Source organism: Phytophthora sojae (genome assembly GCF_000149755.1).
Source record: "Phytophthora sojae unplaced genomic scaffold PHYSOscaffold_3, whole genome shotgun sequence".
Classification (NCBI taxonomy): domain Eukaryota; phylum Oomycota; class Peronosporomycetes; order Peronosporales; family Peronosporaceae; genus Phytophthora; species Phytophthora sojae.
Genome location: NW_009258117.1, coordinates 5,310,348 through 5,332,292, shown reverse-complemented (window position 1 = coordinate 5,332,292; position 21,945 = coordinate 5,310,348). Strand labels below are relative to the sequence as shown.

The 21,945-nt window shown below is 55.6% G+C and overlaps 6 protein-coding genes across 6 annotated transcripts; all 6 read right to left on the bottom strand.

Annotated features, from left to right (window-relative positions):
- Window positions 1-452: 452 nt before the first annotated feature.
- Window positions 453-1,430, bottom strand: PHYSODRAFT_329025 (hypothetical protein; the record flags this gene model as incomplete). The annotated part of the gene is made up of 1 exon (XM_009525404.1): window positions 453-1,430. One exon carries the CDS (start codon window positions 1,428-1,430, stop codon window positions 453-455), a length of 978 nt encoding a protein of 325 aa, XP_009523699.1.
- Window positions 1,431-5,824: 4,394 nt separating this feature from the next.
- Window positions 5,825-7,461, bottom strand: PHYSODRAFT_259448 (hypothetical protein; the record flags this gene model as incomplete). The annotated part of the gene is made up of 2 exons (XM_009525403.1): window positions 5,825-5,935; window positions 6,007-7,461. Coding segments are annotated over 2 exons (1,566 nt in total), but the record flags the coding sequence as incomplete, so codon positions are not given.
- An 807-nt stretch (window positions 7,462-8,268) lies between these two features.
- On the bottom strand, window positions 8,269-8,870 carry PHYSODRAFT_285539 (hypothetical protein). The gene has a single exon (XM_009525402.1). The coding sequence runs from the start codon at window positions 8,556-8,558 to the stop codon at window positions 8,310-8,312; it is 249 nt and encodes an 82-aa protein (XP_009523697.1). The 5' UTR covers window positions 8,559-8,870; the 3' UTR covers window positions 8,269-8,309.
- A 4,006-nt stretch (window positions 8,871-12,876) lies between these two features.
- PHYSODRAFT_488226 (hypothetical protein) lies at window positions 12,877-13,411 on the bottom strand (the record flags this gene model as incomplete). The annotated part of the gene is made up of 3 exons (XM_009525401.1): window positions 12,877-12,898; window positions 13,005-13,073; window positions 13,158-13,411. The coding sequence occupies 3 exons, from the start codon at window positions 13,409-13,411 to the stop codon at window positions 12,877-12,879; spliced, it is 345 nt and encodes a 114-aa protein (XP_009523696.1).
- Window positions 13,412-14,608: 1,197 nt separating this feature from the next.
- Window positions 14,609-14,989, bottom strand: PHYSODRAFT_494640 (hypothetical protein; the record flags this gene model as incomplete). The annotated part of the gene is made up of 2 exons (XM_009525400.1): window positions 14,609-14,729; window positions 14,766-14,989. 2 exons carry the CDS (start codon window positions 14,987-14,989, stop codon window positions 14,609-14,611), a joined length of 345 nt encoding a protein of 114 aa, XP_009523695.1.
- A 6,436-nt stretch (window positions 14,990-21,425) lies between these two features.
- Window positions 21,426-21,608, bottom strand: PHYSODRAFT_392261 (hypothetical protein; the record flags this gene model as incomplete). The annotated part of the gene is made up of 1 exon (XM_009525399.1): window positions 21,426-21,608. A coding segment is annotated over one exon (183 nt), but the record flags the coding sequence as incomplete, so codon positions are not given.
- Window positions 21,609-21,945: the final 337 nt, after the last annotated feature.

The window sequence follows — 21,945 nt, the reverse complement described above, 5'->3', positions numbered from 1 at the left end:
TGTGGCTCAGGGGCGCCACGCGTTTGAAAATTCGAATTCGCCAACCCGCTGGTGTCCGGTACCAACCGGTATCCCGGCGGTATGGCCTTCCACCACTCATCCGTCCCGGTCTTACCGGTACCTACCAATCGTCCCTCGGTATCATACCTCGGCGGCTTGGAGGCAGTCCCCCAAATTGGTCCATACCCCGTCACCACTCCGGCCAAGTTTCCCCCAAGTCCCGACTGCTCTTGACCCGTCGTCGCTCTCGCCGAGGCCCCGCGGCCTTTGGACGCCTGGCGTGCATCCCACGCGCTCGCTGCTGCCTCCGGTCCTACACCGTATCCTTCTCCGTAGTCGCCGACGTGTGGGACCGCCAAGTTGACCGCCTCATCCAGCGTCCTGGGGCGGTGTCCACGCACGTGGGTCGCACCCATCGGGCTGCTCATGCCCTTCAGGAACGCGTTCACCAGTCAGTCCTCGCTGATGTCGCCCTGCTCCGCGATCTCGCGCAGCGATTGCGCGTACTCCAGCAACCTCTCACCTCGCAGCTGTCGACGCGCGTTGAGCAGATCGACGACCTCCGGCATCGTGCGTCTCGTCATGTACGTCGCCCTCAGCATGGACGCCAAGGTGTCGATGTTCTCGTCGCCCGGCGCGACCGTCTCCATCACCGTCGCGAACCAGCGCTGCGCTTCGCCGTCCAAGTGTGCCGCCACCTCGTGGTAAAGCTGCGCTTCGGTCCACTGGACGCCCATCGTCGCCGCCTGTCTGCGCACTTCCGCTCTCACTGTCTTCAGCCACATCGTCACAGGCATGCTGTCGTCGAGTCCCTTGAACTTGGACAGTTTGAGGGACTTGGCTTTCTCACGGACGGCCAGCGGTGGTGGTGGCGCTTGCATTCGTGCTGGACCACCTGCCGGTGCCATTCCCACTCCTGTTCCTCGTGCTGGTGGTGGCGGTGGAGGCGCTTGGCTCTGCCTCGCACTGCCCCGTCCGCCATCACCTCGAATGTTCGTCAGGTCCACAATTGCGCCGCTGTGTCCCGCGACGTCCACGCTCGGCCCAGGTTGCGTTACGCTGTCGCTGCTCGGGCTTCCGCTGCCGCCCGATGAGCCAGCATCGCCAGATGGACGACCACGGCCCTCGACGTCACCGCTTCCAGCCGGCGCGCGTCTTCCTCCCGGTTGTCCACTGCCGTTGTCGCTTCCTGCAGTACGTCCTCCGGCGCCGTCACCGCAGCTCGTGCCCAGCGGTGTATCACCCGCACTTCGGATCTCCGCCGTCCCCAGCGTCACGGAGACCTGCGTGCCTCCTTCGTCCGTCTCGACCGTCATCCCTCCACTTGGCTTCTGCCGTTTCGCTGCAGCAGCTGCCGCTTCAGCAGCCGTCCGTTCAGCCGAAGCAGCGCGCCGTTGCGCGCGCTCATCGCGTGCCACTGTTGTAGCCATCTCCGTAGTTCGTAAAACTGCAATAACCAACATCCATACTTATCAGTATCCCATCTTATTCTCATTCCTCGTTCGTCTCGCTGCGAGGGTTGCCCACAATCACTCCGCTCGCAACGTCTTCCTCTTTAAGACGTGCCCAGAGAGCCACTGCTATGACCACCATGTAGCTAGCGCCAACCTCCCTGCCCCATCCATTACAGGTCGTCAGCCAGCCGTCATCGATTGCAGACCTCTGCACCTAGGTAGCGGGTTAGCCGCGGTGGCATCAGCACGAGGCAGTTCTTACAGTGGTCAACCAGACAGTTACTGGCCGCCACCTAGAGATGACTGGGAGGAAGCGTTATCGGCACCGACGGTCGGGTAGCCCCGCCGGCTGCTCCCCGCAACTAGCCCGGTTACATGCAACGGACGCAGGTGTCCTTCACCCTTCACCCGTAGGTACACGTGGACCCTTTGTCCCTCGGTCGAGGCGCTCCGCCACAACCCCCGTGGTCTCTCTCCACGGTTCCGTCGCTCTACTTGTCCACTGCCCTCATCATGTGCGAGCTCTACCTCAGCTTACCTCTCCCTTACTGCTCGACTCCTCGCCGACGCCCTCCGCCGCAGTACGATGGTCAGCAACCCGTGCTTCCGGCGCAGATCAATGTATTAGTCTCAACTCGCTGCACGTCCCGCAACAAATCTTAACTGAGGGTCGAGTCGACACGGCCGCCGCTCACCTCCCTCCTATCTACCGTAGCCCCTCCGTCGCCTATACTAACTCTAGCTACAGCGCCCTTCCTATCCTCCTTGGACCTCTCCCCCTTCTTGTCGACTCGACACTTCTTGTCCTCACGTTCGCTCCGCTGGCGTCGCCTCGCCTCCTGGCATGCTTCCACCTTGACTCGCCTTCACACGTCGTACCTCCTGCGATCTTCGGCAGTCACGCTGCTTCAACTTCAATCGCCCACTTCCAGCGTTGGTCGGTGGCTCCAGCCCGCTGACTTGCCCCTGCCACCGGCCGCATCTAGCCGTACATCGTCGTCACCGACACCGCCATGGTGTGCCACATCACGTCCGTCGTCAACTCCTGCACGTCCAGCAGCTCGGACACGCGGCTGTTGGCCGTGTGACGGGCCACACAACTACATCTTCATAATATGATGCGTTGGCATAGACGACAAAACTGTTGGTTCAAGTATGACCAAGTCCACGACACTATGTATCTGCTGCTGTGGCGGCGGTGCGACCAGCTCTATGAACTTCATAGTATGAAGCACGCCAACCGTCCACTTTATATTTCCGATGCCATTGGGTCGAGCGCTCAAAACGCATTCGCACCGTGTTCAGCGCAATGCGGTCGTCAGCGATTCACGGTTAGGATAACTTGCTGAGAGTTGTAGGGATGGATATCAAACGCCACATCCTGGAGTGCTGTCATTGGTTAACCCACTTCAAGATAAACCCAAAACTTACCACAAAACTATTCGTGGTTATTACATTTGTTACTTCACAAATTCAGTAAAATTGCTGCAATCCCTAACTCCTTCCCGTTACTTCATGACTAAACATCGCCCGTAATTCCCATTCTAGCCGCCAAAATTACATGCCGTCGTCCAGCGATCCGCCGTCCTCTCCGGCAGGCGACGTCACCTCTCTGACGGCCTCCAGCGCGCTGCCGTCGTCCCTTTCATCTGCGCCGGACGCAGGCGCGTCCATCGCCGCCTCGGCCGCCTCCAACGATGCACTGGAAGTCGCGAACGTGCCCGACGCGCTCTACGTCGCGTCCTCCCCGAAGGACGACGGCTCCGCGGCGTCGCTGAGCCTGCCCGCGGGCCTCTCGCGGTTCGCGCCCTTCGAGGAGAGCTACGACGACATGAACCAGCTGCGCCGCGCGCTCAAGGTGCTCTCAGTGCAGCGCGACGCGCCCTACTACATGCAGCACAGCAGTCCGCAGCGCGTGGAGGCGCGATGCCCCTCCTGGAGGCAGCGCAAGCGCCGCGCCAACGCGGAGGACGACCCGGAGGCCGCCGCAGTGAGCGCGCCACTCTGCGAGTTCGTGGTCTCGGCCAACCGCCACGCCAACGGGCGGGTCTACGTCACCCGAGCCATCATCACGCACTCGCCGACGTGTCCGGTGCTGCAGGCGCGGCTGGCCGCCAATGCCGCGACACCAGGGGCAGCTTCAGCCCCAGGCTCGGAGAAGGCGCGCGCGTCGGCGGTCACGGCTTCGGCGTTGTTGGAGACGGCGCTGCCGTTCATGGGTCAATTGGCCAATTCGAGGGGAGGACGAGACGCGGTCAAGCCCAAGGACGTGAGTGACATTATGAAGGAGAAGTTCGGAGTTAAGCCCTCGTACATGACGGCGTGGAGGGCGCTGAGTGCGTTCAGGAAGCAGCGCAAGGAGGAGGACTCGTCCTCGTACATGAAGCTGGATGGATACTTGCAGGCCTTTGCGGCCACCAACACGGGCAGTTTGGTGGCCTTCGAGCATCAGGACAGCACGCAGGTGCCGCCGCCGGCCAACAAGCCCAACGCGAAGATGTTTGGGCGCGCCTTCCTGTGCCCCAAGCCGCTGCATGATGCACTGAGGTATTGTCGAGGATCGATGCTGCTGAGCGTGTTTCTAGTGACGTCGGCGTTTGGAGGAGTGGTGCTTACTGCTACGGCGCAGGACGCAATGGGGGACAATGTCCCCATTGCTATCGCGCTCGCTCCGGCGGAGACCGAGACCGAGTGGCGCTTCTTCCTGCAGCATCTGAAGCGCGCGTTTCCGGAGCTGGAGCGCACAGTGACGTCGCTTGTGCACAACCGCGGTGACGAACTCACTCGCGCTGTGCACGGCGTGTTCCCCAGCTGTCCGCAGTCGAATGAAGTTGAAGTGTTCATGCGATCCCCCGCACAAGTTGCTGCTGGTGCTGCATCGGAAACGTCGACGGGGTCTTTAGCCACACCTGGAACGACGGCTCCTACTCTTCCTCTGGATTCGTCCATGCAGTGGATGGAGGCATTGTGCGCGAAGGCCCCGCTCATGATCCTCGTTGGCTGGGTCTCCCAGGTGGCTCGGACGCTTTTCCAGCGCTACGAGCGGTACGGCCACCTTAGCTCGGAATACCCGGCCGAGTTCCACTCACTTGCTGCGGAATACGAAGGGGAAGCAGCCCGTTTCGACGTCGTGCGCACCTCCGAGAGCGAGTTTGAAGTTATTGACCAGCAGACCAGCGCCGGGCGAGTTGTCAACTTTGCGAAGCAGACCTGCACGTGCGGCGAGTACGACGTGTCTCGCTTCCCGTGTCTGCATGTATTTCTTGCAGTGACTCAAGCTGGAATCGTGCAGACGGATGTTATTCCACGCATCTTCCTCATGACATCCCTTAAAGCGCTCTACGCGGGACGTATCACGCCGATCGATATCAACACGGTGCCGTCCGACGGAGTTACAATTCCCCAGCCGTTGCCAAAGACTCGCGGTCGACCGCGTAAGGTTCAGCAGATCCAACAGTTTGGTGATCCAAAGCAGGAGAAGCTTTCGTGCAGTGTCTGCGGCGTCAAAGGACACAACAAGCGCACTTGCAAGCGTGTCGCTGGCGTTCCGGTCCCGATTGCCCGCGGCCCTAGCGTCGGCGAGGTCCACTCTGACGATGTGGCTAATGGTCAGGAAGACACGTTCCTTGTGTCGCCATGTACGATGCCGCTGGACTTCTTAAAACTTGAGCTGGGTTCGAGCTAACTTGTCTGCGATCGTGCTGATGTTGTACAGATGGCGACGCTCTTTCGTTCGATAATGCAACGCTTGGGGGCAATAGTGCTGAGAGCCAAGTGAGCGACGGGCAGTCGCTTCACCTGGGCTCAGGAAAGCGTCGACGACTCGCGGCTAGCGATAGTACTGAGGAGAAGAAGGCTGCTGAAGAAGAGGATGAAGAGGCTACCAGCGGTGTTGCGCTGGTATGACCTGTGGTTATGTGTATATGTGCTGCTCAATATGCTGCATATACGGACGTAAAGACTTCGATAAGAATGCAAGTTGTTGCTGTCAGGACTGCATCAATTGCATCGCTCCTTAGAAGTATGGATTCGAATAAGAGCCTGTTGACGGCTCTTTCGTTGCTCTACTGGGTCATCGTAGCTGTTCGCAAGCGATTGATAGCTGCCGCCAACTACACGCACACAATATCACATGTTAGAATGAAGCGTTGCAAGAGCGTCCACCGTGTTGGTAAATCCTACCTCGAGCTTGCGGGGCCGGGTGTAAAACCCAGACTTCTTGTGAAAGCCAACAACGTCAAGCGATCCCGTACGGTCAATTTCACTCTCGAGCTTAGCCAACACCTCCTGTAAGCAAAAAACAAACACGAGATGCGTGAATATTACTCTCGACAAACAAACGCCTTAGACATGTTGAGCTGGCGAACCTCCAGAGTGCGCTTGCCGTCCATAAAGGAACGCGCCTTCTGAATAGCGTCGGCAATGGTGCGCACTTGGCTGGGCTCCACGAGCTGCTCCACGGCGGCTAAGTCCAAGTCCACCTGCAACTCACACAGACGCCCGCAAATGAGCTCACTGCATCAGAACCAATGCACATGAAATCGCTACATACCTCGCCATACTGAATTTTGCCGAGACCGCGCGAGACAACTTTGCCGTTGACTTCAAAGCCACGACTCAGAGGGATACGCGGCTTGAAACCACCGAACTCGGCGTCCTGTCGGATCTCTACGTGCTCGCTGGCGATTTTCTTGGCCTCCACGGTAACATCACGCGGCTCGTACGAGTCCATCATGATGACTTGGTCCGCGACCGAAAAGTAGTCGCCTGCTCCACCGATGACCAGCACCGACGACACTCCGCGCTGCGTGTACAGTGCTCGCACCTTGGAGATGAAAGGTGTGATCGGCTCCTTGTCCTTGGCCACGAGCTGCTGCATCTTCCAGTCGCGGATCATGAAGTTGGTCGCGCACGTGTCTTCGTCGATCAGCAACGTCGTGGCCCCCACCTCCAGCGCCTCGACAATGTTGGCCGCCTGCGACGTACTACCAGACGCGTCCGCAGTCGAGAACCGGGTCGTGTCCTGCTTGAAGGGCAAGTTGTCGATGAACGCGCTGATGTCAGTGCACACAACGCTACGCGAGTCCTCCGAGCGAATCTTGGCCGCGTTCGGATCGATGACCACGAACTCGCGTCCGTCCGAAGGCACGTGATTGTACACGCCGACCTGGAGGGCCTTGAGCACCGTACTCTTGCCGTGAAAACCTCCGCCCACGAACAGCGTGACACCCTGCGGGATGCCCATTCCCGTGACAACTCCGCAGTTGGGCAGCGTGAACTTCTTGCTGAGCAACTTGGGCGACTTGAACGGAATGGCCTTATCACTGCTCAACGGCAGATCCGATGCTCCTGACTGACGCGGGAGGATAGCTCCATCATGGACGAAGCCCACGAGCCCCGCGCCCTTCAGCATCCCTCTCAGAGCCTCCTGGTCTTCCACCGAGTGCAGGTGCTCCCACAAGTGGGCCACGTCCAAACTCCGGAGCACCAGTGACTGTTCCACCAGCTTGGGCAACGTCTCCACGAGAATGGTGTAGGCCCAGTCTCCGCAGATGCTGCGGCCGCGGGCCGGCAGGTTGATGTTGAAGCGGGCCTCGACGTCTCCATTGGCCAAGACGTTGACGCTCGATCGCTCAATCACGTGCTGGCCTGGGGCATCAATGGAGATATCTCCGCCCTTGGCCCCCTGCCACGAATCGCTGACGGCCTTGGCGTCGGCCCCGCAGCGGCGGGCACTGGCCGCAAAGGTGCGAGTCAGGTAGTCGCATAGAGCGACGTTGCGCGTCTTGTCGCCATACATTTCGGCCGGGAACGCGGCCGACGTAGCGGAGACCGTCACGTGCGCGCGCGATGGACTGGCGTACGGGTCGCCCTGGATGTGGTCGAACTCGAGCGAGAAGCGGAGGCCATTGTCGTACTGGAACACGCGCTCCAGCTCGTGATACGCGCCGTAGTTCCGGTTGTGGATCTCCTGCAGCACATTGCCCAGTTGGTCCCAAGACGCCATGGCCAGAGGCGTCCGCGCGCGGTCATTGTAGTGGCCGCCGTGGCCTCGGTCATAGCCCCCGCCGTCTCCCCGGCCGCGGCCTCGGCCACCTCGGCCACTCCCTCGGCCGCCGCCGCCGTACTTGTTGCGATAGTACTCTCCACGGCCCATTTCGCCCGATCCAATGAAAATGTGGCAGAAATAGGGTAATAACTAGGGTCCAAAGTCGCGCTGCGCACGAGGAAGCCCTGAAATTTCCGGTGCGATGTTGAAACTACGTCGTGAGAATTGCAAGCAGAAGAGGGCAGGGGCAGCAGAAAATAGTTATACTAACTTAGTACTGATTCGTGATGCTACATGAACTCGGTAAGTCCTCGCGTTTGCAGCCGCCTCCACGGTGACGTTGGCAGTGGCAATAGTGTTATTCACCAGCGTGGTGTTGAGCATGGTGGCGCAATAGTTCTCCGCGTAGGTGGGTTCATGCACAGCTGCTCGAGGTCATCTTGAGTCTGGATGTTGGCCATCGCAGTGTTCAGCGTCGAGTTGGCCGTCATGAGGAGCTCGAGCCCACCGGCAGACTGTAGAGCAGCTCCATGTTGGCCTCGTAGATACCGACCTGGTAGAGCAGCGTGACGCCCGTGGCGGCCAAGTGGTTCAAGCCCGTGGTTCCACTTACATATCTCGGACGAGCCGTCGAACTCAGCGAGGTCGCCGACGCAGTCCTGGCTCAGTCCGTCGATAACCCCATAGTGTCCGGCGCGTAGCGACTACCAAGAAAGGTCGATAGAACATTGAGCGGCAGGCCGCCGCTCAATGCCGCAGCGGCAGCAGCACCGTGAGGATGTTCGTGTCCGAGATCTTCTGCAGCTTCAGCACGCCGTCGACGTCACCGTCGACGTAACGTCGAGTTCCTCCTCTGGAGCCCCGGTCGTGCCCTTCTCGAGCATCTGAGCCAGCATGTGGATGATCTGGCTGCCCATACTGTGGCCCACGAGGTGGAACCTTCGCACCTCCTCCTCAACCATATTCTCGCCATCGAAGCCACTGGTGGCCGACGCGCCCGATCCGTGGCGCGGCGACGGCGCCGTATTGGACGCGGAGGAGAAACGCTTGGTCATGATCTTCGGACGTCTCGGCGCAGCCCACGATGTCGGGGTGCGCCATGAGCAGGTCCTTGACGGCGACAGTGACGTCGTTCGCGGTGATGGTCGTGTTGAGGCTGGCGCCGCGGAACTCGACGGCGAAGAGTCCCTCGCGGCGGGACGGGCGGAAGAACTGGGTGCTGGGCGAGAGCGTCTGCGTCTTGGGCTTGTGCACGACGTTGTCGTAGCTGCAGCCGGCGGTGCGCGCGCGGTTGGCCTTGTAGATGACCTCGTTGGGCTGGATGAGACTTGGCCCTCAGCCTTGCGTTGAAGTCGAGTTCAGGGCTCGGACCCAACGGGATTACAAGGGCTGTGTTTTATAACAAAAAACTTTATAGGCAACCCGGAGCGTTGCTCCGGGAGGGTACACAGGTCGACGAATAGTTTCATGGACGATGATAACGAATAATAATTGAGTAAATCCCAAAGTTGTATTGTTTTTAATTCTTAAAAGCACTACCAGCCCAACTCTCTAGTTGATTCTAACGTGGGCATCAACTGCGCCTGCTTCGCAGCCGCAGCATCTGACCGGGAATGCGTAATTGAACAAATAGTTGCGCACATCGAAGTGTATCGGTACGGAAATGATGTTTCAGCCAAAGCTTTGTGAGGCTGGTAACCAGCAAGCCCCGCTCTTCTTTATCGTGGTGGGTTCTCAGGAACCGAAAGTCACCAATTGAGGTCGCCTGGTCTGATGAGGCCATCGGTGACATAACACCCTGGTCAGCGTCCAATGGCTGCGTTGACGACGGCAACGAGAGAGCTATTTCATTCATTTTGCAGGTAAGGTATACTGTGCTCATTTAGTACTATGCTGTGTGCTAACGATCAGACGAGAGAGCTAGCAGAACGAAGGAGAGACGCATGGTGCGCTGATCTTGACCATTTAACTTGAGAGCTTGGGGGTAAATTGCGGGATGATTAATACGTTAATTCTGGGATAGAAGTAACCCCGGAGGGAGTGCCGTCCGCCCGGTAGCTGGCTCCGGTAAACTGAAGCCGGTAACTGAAGCCTGTGAAGGAAATAAACTGAATACTGTCTTCGAATCTTGCAAAACGGAACAACTATAATTGTCGTACATGAACTTATTTAAATATGCAATGTGAGCTGGTGTGTGTAGTGCGCGTGGCAGCGAGACTATCCCCACTGCGGAGGCACCCTGCGTCATGGTGCTTCGGCCCCGTACGTGATTGATAGTTTTTAGTGCTGCTGCTTAGGCTGCCTCCGGTGGGTATCATATAGACTTGATACCGGGCAGATGCTGCGGCTGCGAAGCAGGCGCAGTAGATGCCCGTAGTTAGAACTAACTAATCGTGTTTCTTGACTTGAATTCTGCGCTAGAGCAAAATTTGTGCTGCAAAACCGCTATCATGGCTCGAGCGTAAAATCAACTGATAGTGACAATATATAACAAGGAAACCCGAATACGACTCGGTGTGCCCAAGTTTATCAATTAAAAAACGTACTTGCCTGTACAACCTCGTTGCCGTGTCTATAATGATGATCGATAATATGGAGTTGATGCAGCCAGAAAACGAGTACGAGGGATTGCCCATCCAAACAATACTCCGTAATCAAGATGTCGTTCTTTCCACTGCAATGCGCCAAAACGTTTGATCATTTAACCCCCCTAACCCCGTATTCTGTATCCTACAGAATAAGCAATGTCACAGGACATAATATCCAGCAAACTTGTCCTCTCTTTCGAACTTCGCATATGGATGTTTGTATAGCCGGTATTGTGCACATCTTCCTGTTAGATTAGCGATGGGAAGATAGACGGGGTTTATTCCGCGGTAATAGACGGACGAGTATAAACCACCAACAGGTTTGAAAATTCGGGTGGAAGCCTAAAACCGCCGCGTGTCAGCCACTCGTACTTTCCTTCATTCCAAAACTGCGCTGTTCAAGACGTCGCAATGCAAGCTTTGTTGGGGCCCGTCGAGCGCGCCCAAGTGGCTAAGGACCATGGCCGAAGACGATCATGATGAGCGCCATTGTGGTCTAAAGGTAAGCGAGAGCGTGTACTTTGCTCTGTAACATCGTACTAGTGGTATATTGATTCTACGTTGCGATGTTGATTACCAGACTTGGTGATCCGACCCAGACGACGACGCTATGAGCTCTCGCGTGTGGCCCGATTGGCAGATCGATTGCGGAGTCAGCGCACAACCTCATCGGTTCCTACGAAGCCGGCTACAGCAGGGTCTACGGCTATATTGTAGCTGATGCAGTGGCTACTCAAGAGGCTACAGAAGAAGCGCTCCTCATGGTGTGGCTACACCGGAGACTACAGAAGAAGCGGTAGATGCTACGGTGGATGCTACAGAAGAAGCTCTCCGCGTGATGAGGTTACACCGGAGATAACAGAAGAAGGGACAGAGGCTACGACGGAGGCTACCGATGAAAGCGGCAGGAATGAAGCGGTAGTGCCGGAGGCTACAGAGCAAAGCGGAGGCTGCCAAAATGGCGAAGATGACCCACGGCTGGCGCGAACATTGAAGAGCGTGCGCATGTAAAGGAAGAAGTAGACGTTGGCATGAATATCATATATTGTCCTGTTTCGTACAAGAGGAACCGTGTGTAGTGCGTGTCATTACGGGCTATTGAGCATGCAAGCTCTCTGGTGTTGTTAGAGAGGTAATCGTAACAAGCTTGTTAGGTGGGCTAAAGAAATCTAATGATGCGCTAATGTCAAGCACAAGGAAGAATTCGCCCAGTTCCTCCTCACTACGTCAGTTAGGAACTGGGCGATTTCTTCCTCCGCGTTTATCGCGACGTGCCGAAGATGGGTGGCTGGAGCCAAAGTATGCTGCCTTAGCAGCCTTGCAAGGTATTACCATGTAGCAGGTTTTGAGCGTGCTCTAAGCTCGCCACGACCAATAGAAGCTCGCCATTTCGGCATATGGTGGATACATTGAGCATGTTTGTTCACTTTCGTAGCTGTTCTGTGCACAATGTACCCAGCGCTTGACCGCAAGATGCGAAAGGGCTTCCAACAGCAAATCTTTGACAATATTTTAATCAAGTCTAATGTTTATTCTGTAGGATACAGAATAAGGTCTGGGGCTAGAAGGGTTAACTTGTCCTACGGACGTAAAAATTCAAAACGAGTGTCGAGCACACGCCAACTACTTAACTTCTTTATTTTTTAAATGCACCGCCTCGCCGAATAAGACACAAATGCACTGTATCGCAGTCCAGAGATTGCCTCACCCAATGTCCCTCAGCTATCCCAGCCTACTCAAAGCTCTCGTGGGCCAAGTCCTTGTAAGTGGGCGCTTCAACGCAGGGAAAAGGTCTTATTCAAACGAACGATACTCGTGCCAGTGTCGAGTTGAGCTGGTTAGTTTGGCGAGAAACACGAGGTTGGGCATCTTCGGCTAAGAGTGATCGGGTATTGAGCAAATTGACATGTAAAAAATGCAGCCTGCAGCTAGACAAATCATGTTGGTCATCTTCAGCTAAGCTTGGTCGATTATGGCGCAAGCCATGGCGCTCTCATAGTGTACTGGAGCGTCCGTAAGTGTTTCAAGCTTCAGGTTTTGGTAATGAATAAACAATTAGTATCAACCTTTGGTAAATAATGTGCATAAATCTTACTGTAGCATTTGAGACGACTTCAAACGAATTGATGCTAGGCGCCATTTGGAGTTATCGAGATAATCGCGTTTGAAGTTGACCAATCGATTTTCGGAAATAACCGGACATCAAAAATTCGAAAGTGAAAAGCACACGTAAAAAGCGTAAAAACACTCTGATTCGCTTGCTTTTGGCGCGAGCTTTCCGAAAATATACAATACGATAAAATTGAAAAAATATTGAGGTCACGCCCCAAATAAAATCGTGAATTTAGGGGTGTTGTCAAGACTGATGTGACGACGCCTCGCCAAGCGACCGTGTGACGCGAACGCGTCATCAGTGAGGTCGGCGTGACCTTCACTGTGTTGTACCGCAATCATTCAGGTGATTACGGGACGATGATTACGTCACGGTGATTACGCCAAGATTGTGGGTACAAGATGGGCATCGACGTGGCGTTCTCTGATTGGATAAGGTAACTGTGTATCCAGTAGAGAATCCAGTAGGGTGTATCCAGTAAGAGGTATCCAGTAGCAGGCTTAGAGGTAGCACGCGGTTGCGAACTAAGGACCTGAATCGAATCACTTTGCATTTTGCCAACTACTGCTCAAGTGTTCTTCCTTTTGGTTATGAGCCCAAGCCCCGTCTTCCCTGACCAAGACCCCGACTACGCCTTCGCCATGGACGCCGCCCCGACCGCGACCGCCCGCATCAACAAGTTCGACGGAACCAACTTCCACACATGGAAGTTCAAGATGCAGATGGTGCTGGAGGAGCGCGAACTGTGGGAAGTGACGAGTGGGGAAGTGAAGCTCGAGCAGTGCACGACCGCGGCGGACCAAGCGACGTTTCGCAAGAAGTCGCGCAAGGCGCTGGCGATCGTCTGTCTCGCGTTGGAGGACTCGCAGCTGGCGCTGGTGCGGTCGGCGAAGGACGCGCATGATGCATGGTCAAGACTCGAGGGACACTCCGAGAAGAAGAGCCTGTCGAACAAGCTCTTTCTTCGTCGACGGTTCTTCACGACAACGATGGACGAAGGTGATGATGTGCTGGACCACATTAACAAGCTCAAGACGCTGGCGGAACAGCTCGACGCGGTCGGCGCTCCGGTCAGCGAGGACGACTTGGTGATCACGCTTCTTGCCAGTCTGAGCGAGTCGTACCAGTTCCTCATCACGGCGTTGGAATCGCGTTCCGACACGCTGACGTGGGAGCTCGTGACGTCTCGGCTCCTGCACGAGGACATGAAGCGCAAGGAACAAGGTGGCGGTGCTGACGGGACCGCGCACGCTCGAGGTCAAGCGTTCATGGCAAGCGACAACGGGAAGCGCAAGGGACGGCAGGCGCAAGCGCAGAGGACGAGTGCCTGTCACTACTGCGGCGAGCACGGACATTGGATCGCCAAGTGTCCGGTGCGGATCCGCGAGAACGGGGAGCGGCAGAGGCCGCAACGAGCGAACGTCGCGCAGGTCGAAGATGACTCTGGCGACTTCCTCTTCTCGGTTGGTGGCGACACGGGTGCCTCCAAGCTGAGCGGCATGTGGTTGGTCGACTCGGGTGCGACGCAGCACATGACGTACTCGAAGGAGTACATGAAGAACTACAAGAAGATCTCTCCGGTAGACGTGCATCTGGCGGACGACGGCGTGGTTCAGGCGGTGGGGAGCGGCGACATCGTGATGTCGATGCAGACACCGCGCGGCATGAAGAAGGGTGTGCTCACGGGTGTGTGGCACATCCCGAAGCTGTCGCGCAACCTGTTCTCCGTCGGCCGCTTCACCAAGGACGTCGGGCCAGTGACCTTCGAGAGCGACGGGTGCTTCGCGGAAACGAAGGGTCTCAAGTGGAAGCTCGGCTCTCGCGAAGGCAAAGGACTGTTCAAGCTCTGCATGACGCCGAGGACGCCTGCTGACGAGGCCAATGCGGCAAGCTCGAAGAATCGCCAAGGGGACACCACGTCGTACCTCTGGCACCTTCGACTTGGTCACATCGGCCATGGTGGTCTCGACGCCATCGTCAAGAAGGGCTACGGCACTGGCATCCCAATGACGTCGGTGAAGCAGTGGGAGGTGTGCGACGGGTGCGCACTCGGCAAGCAAACGCGAGTAAGCTTCATGAAGTCGTCGCCGAACCGTGCGAAGCAAGTGCTGGAGGTGGTCCACAGCGATGTGTGCGGTCCGATGCAGACGGCGACGTTCGGAGGCAAGAGCTACTTCGTCACGTTCATCGACGACAAGTCGCACTTCTGCGTGGTGTACCTGCTACGGAACAAGTCGGAGGTGGCTGCCAAGTTCGCTGCGTTCGTCGCGTTGGCTGAGACGCAGACTAGCAAGCGAGTGAAGGTGGTTCGGAGCGACAACGGCGGCGAGTACACTTCGGGTGCGATGGCCAAGTTGTGTGCGGATCGCGGCATCGAGCAGAAGTTCACGCCGCCATACACGCCTCAGCTCAACGGAGTGGCCGAGCAAATGAATCGGACGCTGGTGGAGTGTACGCGCTGCATGCTGGAGCACGCCGGGTTGTCGAAGGAGTACTGGGGAGAAGCGGTGATGACGGCCACGTTCCTCCGCAACCGGTGTCCGACGCGCGCCATCAGTCACGACAAGTCGCCGCACCACGTTTGGACCGGCAAGAAGCCTTTGCTGGCCAACCTCAAGGTGTTCGGGTGCCACGCGTACGTGCACGTGCCGAAGGAGAAGAGGTCGAAGTTCGACGCTCGGTCGGTGCGCTGTCGTTTCCTCGGGTACTCGGAGCACGAGAAGGCGTATCGGTCCGAGGAGATCGAGAGCGGTCGCGTGTTGGTGAGCCGCGACGCGCAGTTCATGGAGGATGTCTTCGACGGTGGGAGACGCGACTACACTTCGAAGGAGGTGTTGGTGGGTCTTCCGACAGATGATGATGAAGACACCACGGATGAAGAGACTCAGTCCGGATCAGACGAGAACAGAGAAGAAGCTGCGCGGAATCAAGACTTTGAACCCGGCAGCAAGCGACACCCGCGCACGCAGTCGCTCGAGGAAGCCGTGGAGGTTCCGAGTGCCAAGCGGTATGCGGTGCCGAGACGACAGCAGCCGCTGGACGAGATGTCTGCCGCAGCACAAAAGAAGGAAGACTTCGAGGCTGCGTACGTCGTGGATTCAGTGGGAGAGATGCCGACAACGTTCTAGTCGGCGATGGAATCCAGCGACGCAGACAAGTGGAAAGAGGCGTGCGACTCGGAGGTGGAGTCGCTCCGCAAGAACGAGACGTGGACCCTGGTGCCACTGCCGAAGGGACGCAAGGCGATCGGCTGCAGATGGGTGTTCCGCGTGAAGGAGAACCAGTCTGGAGAGATCGAGCGGTTCAAGGCGCGACTGGTGGCGAAAAGGTTCTCGCAGAAGTACGGCATCGACTACGACGAGACGTTCGCGCCGGTGGCCAAGTTCACGTCGATTCGGGTGTTGCTGAGTCTGGCGGCCAAGTACAAGCTCACAGTGCACCAGATGGATGTGAAGACCGCGTTCCTCAACGGCCTGTTGGACGAGGACATCTACATGGCGCAGCCGGACGGATATGTGGACGGAGATCGACCCGACTACGTGTGCCGGCTCAAGCGTTCGCTGTACGGCCTGAAGCAGTCGCCGCGGATGTGGAACAAGGCGATCGACGAGTTCATGTTGAAGCTGGGGTTCAAGAAGTGCGAGTCCGACCACTGCATCTACTTGAAGCGGGACAATCACGACATGATGTTCGTGGCACTGTACGTGGACGATCTGGTCCTCGCCAGCAGCAGCGACGGGATGCTGAAGGACACGAAGCAGGCGCTGAGTGACCGGTTCGAGATGACTGACATGGGCCAGCTCAAGTACTTCCTCGGTATGGAGATCGAGCAAGATGTGCCAACCGGGAAGGTGTCGGTGCGGCAGACCAAGTTCACGAAGGACATTCTCGAGAAGTTCAAGATGGATGAGAGCAACTCTGTGAAGACACCGCAGGATCCGGGTCTGAAGCTGACCAAGGCCATGTGCGAGGGAGGCTGCAAGCACGACGAGACCATGGCGAATGTTCCGTACCGGAACGCCGTGGGCTGCCTCATGTATCTCATGGTGGGGACTCGTCCGGACCTCGCAGCGGCAGTGGGAGTGCTGAGCCAGTTCGCAGCGGACCCATGTCCGACACACTGGCAGGCGCTCAAGAGGGTCTTCCGCTACATCCGAGGCACGAAGACGCACGGCCTCGTGTTTCAAGCGAGCAGCGAGGACGGACTGCAAGGCTACTCGGACGCGGACTGGGCCGGCGACATCGAGTCTCGACGGAGTACGAGCGGCTACGCGTTCATGATGAACGGCGGATGCATCAGCTGGCGAAGCAAGAAGCAGCGCACGGTGGCGCTCTCGTCGACGGAAGCCGAGTACATGGCGCTGTCGGAGGCCACGCAGGAGGCGGTGTGGCTCAAGGTGTTTCTGTGCGAGCTGGGCGAGATGGCGAGCGATGAAGCGGTGAAGATCTACGAGGACAACCAAGGCTCCATCGCGTTGGCCAAGAACCCGGAGTTCCACAAGCGCACCAAGCACATCGACATTCGCTACCACTTCGTGCGCGAGAAGGTGGAAGACGGTCAAGTGGTGTTGCAGTATGTTTCGACACTCGACATGCTGGCGGACATCATGACGAAGCCGATCGCGGCGCCGCTGTTCGACGCGCTCAGGACGAAGCTGGGCATCGTGGTCGCTGACGAGTCGAGTGGGAGTGTTGTCAAGACTGATGTGATGACGCCTCGCCAAGCGACCGTGTGACACGAACGCGTCATCAGTGAGGTCGGCGTGACCTCACTGTGTTGTACCGCAATCATTCAGGTGATTACGGGACGATGATTACGTCACGGTGATTACGCCAAGATTGTGGGTACAAGATGGGCATCGACGTGGCGTTCTCTGATTGGATAAGGTAACTGTGTATCCAGTAGAGAATCCAGTAGGGTGTATCCAGTAAGAGGTATCCAGTAGCAGGCTTAGAGGTAGCACGCGGTTGCGAACTAAGGACCTGAATCGAATCACTTTGCATTTTGCCAACTACTGCTCAAGTGTTCTTCCTTTTAGGGGGTCCGAAAATGGAGATAATTTTACTAGACCGATGTCATTCCGGGAGTTCTTAACATTTTCGAAGCATTCGATAGCTTAAACGAAGCACAAGACACGCCTCTTTCGATTGATGCGGTTGTCGCGATTCGTACTTAGGTTCGTAAGCATCTTTTCGTTTGAAACCGTCTTATTTATCGACGGGTACCCGATTCCGGCAGATATTAGCTTAAACATTACAATTTAGATAGAGAGACCCGGTTTGGTACCTGTTTTTGGAAAGTTACAAGTTTTTTGCCGGGGCCGGCACAGGTCGTCGACCTGTATATTGGGGCATAGCCCCCTTATATTGAAATGTGCATAATTACTTTTTACCCTTTTTACAGGTACCTTTTACTCTAATTTATGAACCCCTGTATTACAATTGAGAATGGGGTAGGGCAAATGAACTATCATAGCCTACCCGGGGGCGATTTGGATCGAATTTTACTTCTTTTTAAGAACACACGAACTCATGTTGAACTGCGCCCAAACGCGACCCTTCAAATGTTACCTTGTTCGATGGTATAACAAGTTATTAAACTGAGGTCAACTTTTTATCGAAGCGGAGATGGGAGGTGATATCGGCAGCGGGGAGCCCGCTATCCGCAGCGGGCGTGCATATAAAAGGGATGCATCTACCAGAATTTACCAGAAGTTGCAGCTACTTCAATTCCCAAAAGTTGTAGCTCTTTCATAGCCATCCATCGTCTGACGAGTCAAACAGTAAAATCGTCCGCTTACCGCTTGCTGCCTGCCCGTCTCCCAGTTCAAACGCCTTAACTGGCTACATATCCTGCTTCTACCGCCACGCCGCGAGCAACACCACCAGCTCAGTGAGCTCTGTGCCAGCGACTTCCCCATGCTTTTTTCAGTGGATACGTCTCGCCAGCAACTCCACTTCGAGTGTCTCGCATCGAGGATAGAGCTTGCGTGAGTTACTTTATCCGGAAGAGCAAGTCGTCGAGCAGCCCACGGTACTGCGCCTACCGTCGCAGCGCATTTGTTCAGCTCAGTCGTTTTACGGCTACGGAGCAACCGCCGAGGCTGGGCCAGCGGCTGACATCTGCTTCGTTGATACAAGCGAGTGGAACATGAGCTCAATGAACTTTGCGAGGGTTGAACCCGAGCATTGGTATTTACCATGCCTCAAAGAGCAGCATTTTGCGTCGCCACTGTTGGCGCAGAAGGCATTGAACGACTTTGGGCGCCAACACGGTTACGCAATGGTTTACAAAGGAACGACCTACGATAAATTCCGACAGCGTCAGCTCATCCGCTATGGCTGCGATCGCCATGGGTCCCCCGTGGAAACAAGCGTGCAGCAACGTCGCAACGCAAGTAGCAGAAAGTGTGGCTGCAAGACAGAAGTGTACTTGGTTCGAAAGCTGAGTACTGACGGAGAGATTACGTGGGAGCTTCAGCATCGTGGACGAGCGCTAGAGCACAATCACGCTCCTTCCTCCCACCCGGCCTCGCACCCGCTCCACCGCCGAGCTACTCTCTCTGATGCTGTTCGATTGGCAATTGCAATCGATAGTCAGACTGGGACAACTGCCCGCCAAACTATTGCACGACTTCTAGTTGAAGACCCATCCCTGATAATTACACCTCGGGACGTCTACAATGAGCGATACAGAGCTGGTCTTGTCGCAGTAGGAAGTCTCTCACGAATGGATTGCCTATTGGAGAAACTGAGAACTGGGCCGTACTACATGGACTACAAGCAAGATGAGAGTGAAAGATTGACGCACTTGTTTTTTGCCAATGAGGAAGCCATCGAAATCTATCGTGTGAACTACGATGTTGTACTGCTCGATTGCAGGTACAAGACCAACCACTTCAACTTCCCTCTCCTGAACATTGTCGGCGTAACCGGTATGAACACAACAATCCACTTCGCACAAGCTTTTATCTGCGGAGAAACGGAGTCTGATTACCACTGGGCTCTACAGCAATTTCAAAACCTACAAGAGGCAAATGGTATCCCACCGCCGCAAGTTTTTCTGGCAGACAGAGAATTAGCTCTGCTCAACGCGCTGGAGATTAGATTTTCTCACTCGCCGGTGCTATTGTGCATCTGGCATATTTTGAAAGATGTTCAAGCGTATGCCCGCCGACACTCATTCCCCAAGCAAGTTGACCCAGACACTGGCCGCTTGTGTGACTCTTTGCCTCACGAGAGCTTTTGTCAAGCTTTCGTGGTGAACGCTCGTACAGAAGAAGATTTCAATTTCCGATTGCGTGAGCTCTATCTTCTTGCGCCCGTAGAGGCTGCTTACGTTTCGGATGTATGGCGGGATATCTGGAAATACAGAATTGTGCGATGTTGGACAGACAAAGTCATGCACTTTGGTATGCACGCTACTTCGCGGGTGGAAGGCTACCATACCACCATGAAAGGGTGGCTGGGTACGTCTACGGGGGACTTTCTAACTGTTCATACCAGGATGGAGCACTGGTGGCGCCAATCCATAGACAAGCATTGGGTCAACGTCTCCAACGCGGAGGTGTACGTACCAAGGAGGCTTCGCGCGACGATCTTTGCTGGGATCGTCAAAGTTATTCATCGAAATGCGTTGCATCGGTGTCTAGAAACTCTACAACATGGCGCGGAGCAACTACGGCCATGCACGGGTTCTTATCAGCGGACGTTGGGACTGCCACGCGCCCACGTCCTCCACCAAAAAATGTTCGGGCGTGTTCCGCTGCAGCCGTCGGATTTCCACCCGCATTGGTGGATCCATCGTAACCAAGCTCCACGTGAGCTACCGCCGCGCGTGCTAGAGCCCGAGCGTATTCAAGATCGTAGAGCTCAACGTGCAGCGGAGCGCCGAGCTCAACGGCATATGGCAGGAGCCGGACCGAGGGGAACACCCTCTGCTTTTGAAAATATGGTGTGTATAAGTTTAACATAGCTAGATCATACCTTCGTTAGCGCAAAATATCCCTTCAATTGTATGTGGACTCAGCTTAATGGTGTGGATCGTTGATTTAATGAGGCGGATCGATGATCTAATGATGCCGATCGATGATATAATGATGCCGATCGATGATCTCCATGAGGCGGACGTTGACAATTCAACGATGATTGGATCATGTGAATCGATGAGCTAATAACAAGGATCGATGTCATGGTGATGCCGATCGATGTGTGCATGGGTCGTATCGATGATATAATGTTGTGTATAGATTCCGGCCGTCAGTTATGGAAGTGAGATGACTTCACAGTCATCTCCTTCATCTAACTTCTTTATCTCGAGCTTTATTGTCTTCTCTACATGGGTGACTCTCGTTGCTGCCATGCTCGGCTCCGAAATAGCCAAAAGAGACATCTCTTTGTCTTTATACTTTGTTATATTATACTGCATAGAAATGCCTATATATTGTGGCGTAACCGAATCGATGATTATATAATGCAGATCGATGGTGTAATGATACTGATCGATGATCTTGTAATGCAGATCGATGATTGCATGATACGGATCGATGATTTTGTAATGCAGATCGATGATTGCATGATACGGATCGATGATTTTGTAATGCGGATCGATGATTGCATGATACGGATCGATGGTTTTGTATTGCGGATCCATGATTTCCCACCTAAAATGTAAGTTAATATATTCTTCACAGTATGTATCAACAACAGGTGTAATGTATTAACGTTGTTTACTCCTCTTTTTCTTCTTGTTCGTCATCCCCGGTGCCCCCAGCACATGTGTGGGTATAGTACGTGTTCTTCTTGCTGAAGTGAGAGTCACAAACCTCGCAGTAGGCTCCCTTGTCGTTGTTCCGCTTTCTCTTAGTAGCAATTGCAGGCTTCTCGGGGTTAGCGCTGCAAAACCGTTTGTGGTTATTCATGTCCCGCATATCGACACAGTTTTTAAAACAGTGAATGCAGCGGTAAACAGCCCACGCCACACACTCCACAACGCCCTCATCGTGGTAGACACCGTTTACGTTAATGAGACCTTGGATCCTAATGTTCCCATCCTTGTACGGGGCGTCGGCGTGGGGAAGGTCGCCTCGGTAGACGACAACATCTCCCGGGGACAGATCCTCAAGTGCCGTACACTTCCCGCTTAGCGCTGCCCCCGCGAACGCCTCAGGTACGATTATGAGCTTCGTTTCGGGCTGTAGAACAAGCAGCAGGGATGCCTGGACCCACTCATGCTTGATCGTCGCGTCAGCAGTCCCCGCAGACTGAAAATCGCGGTGCAACTGCTCGCCCCGAGCTTTTGGTAGGGACGGCACCACGGAGATCCGTTCCGACACACTCCACGACTTGTGCACGTTCGAGGCTAACGTCACAAAGCGCTCAAACACCAATTGAAAAGCGGCAGGAGCGCTATCCTGGATACAAATTTCTGCTACACGGCGGGCTGGGTTTCTGATGTCTCGTAGCCATTTCGTCTCGCTCATGCTCATTATTTCGCTCAGCAACAACTTAACTTCGTCTTGGTCCATGAACCCACGCAAAGTAGCATAGCCAATATTCCAAAATGTAGCCAGCCTTCGAGGCGCCACGGCCTGCCTTGGCTCCAACTGGGCCTTTGCCCCTACGACCGCGTGCCACCGTCGAGTGTGAGGGCGCCGAGTGCGAGGGCGTCGAAGGCGAGGACGCCGAGGCGTCCACCGAGTGCGCGTCCGCTGCCGAGTGCAAGTGAGCGGGACTTGAAGC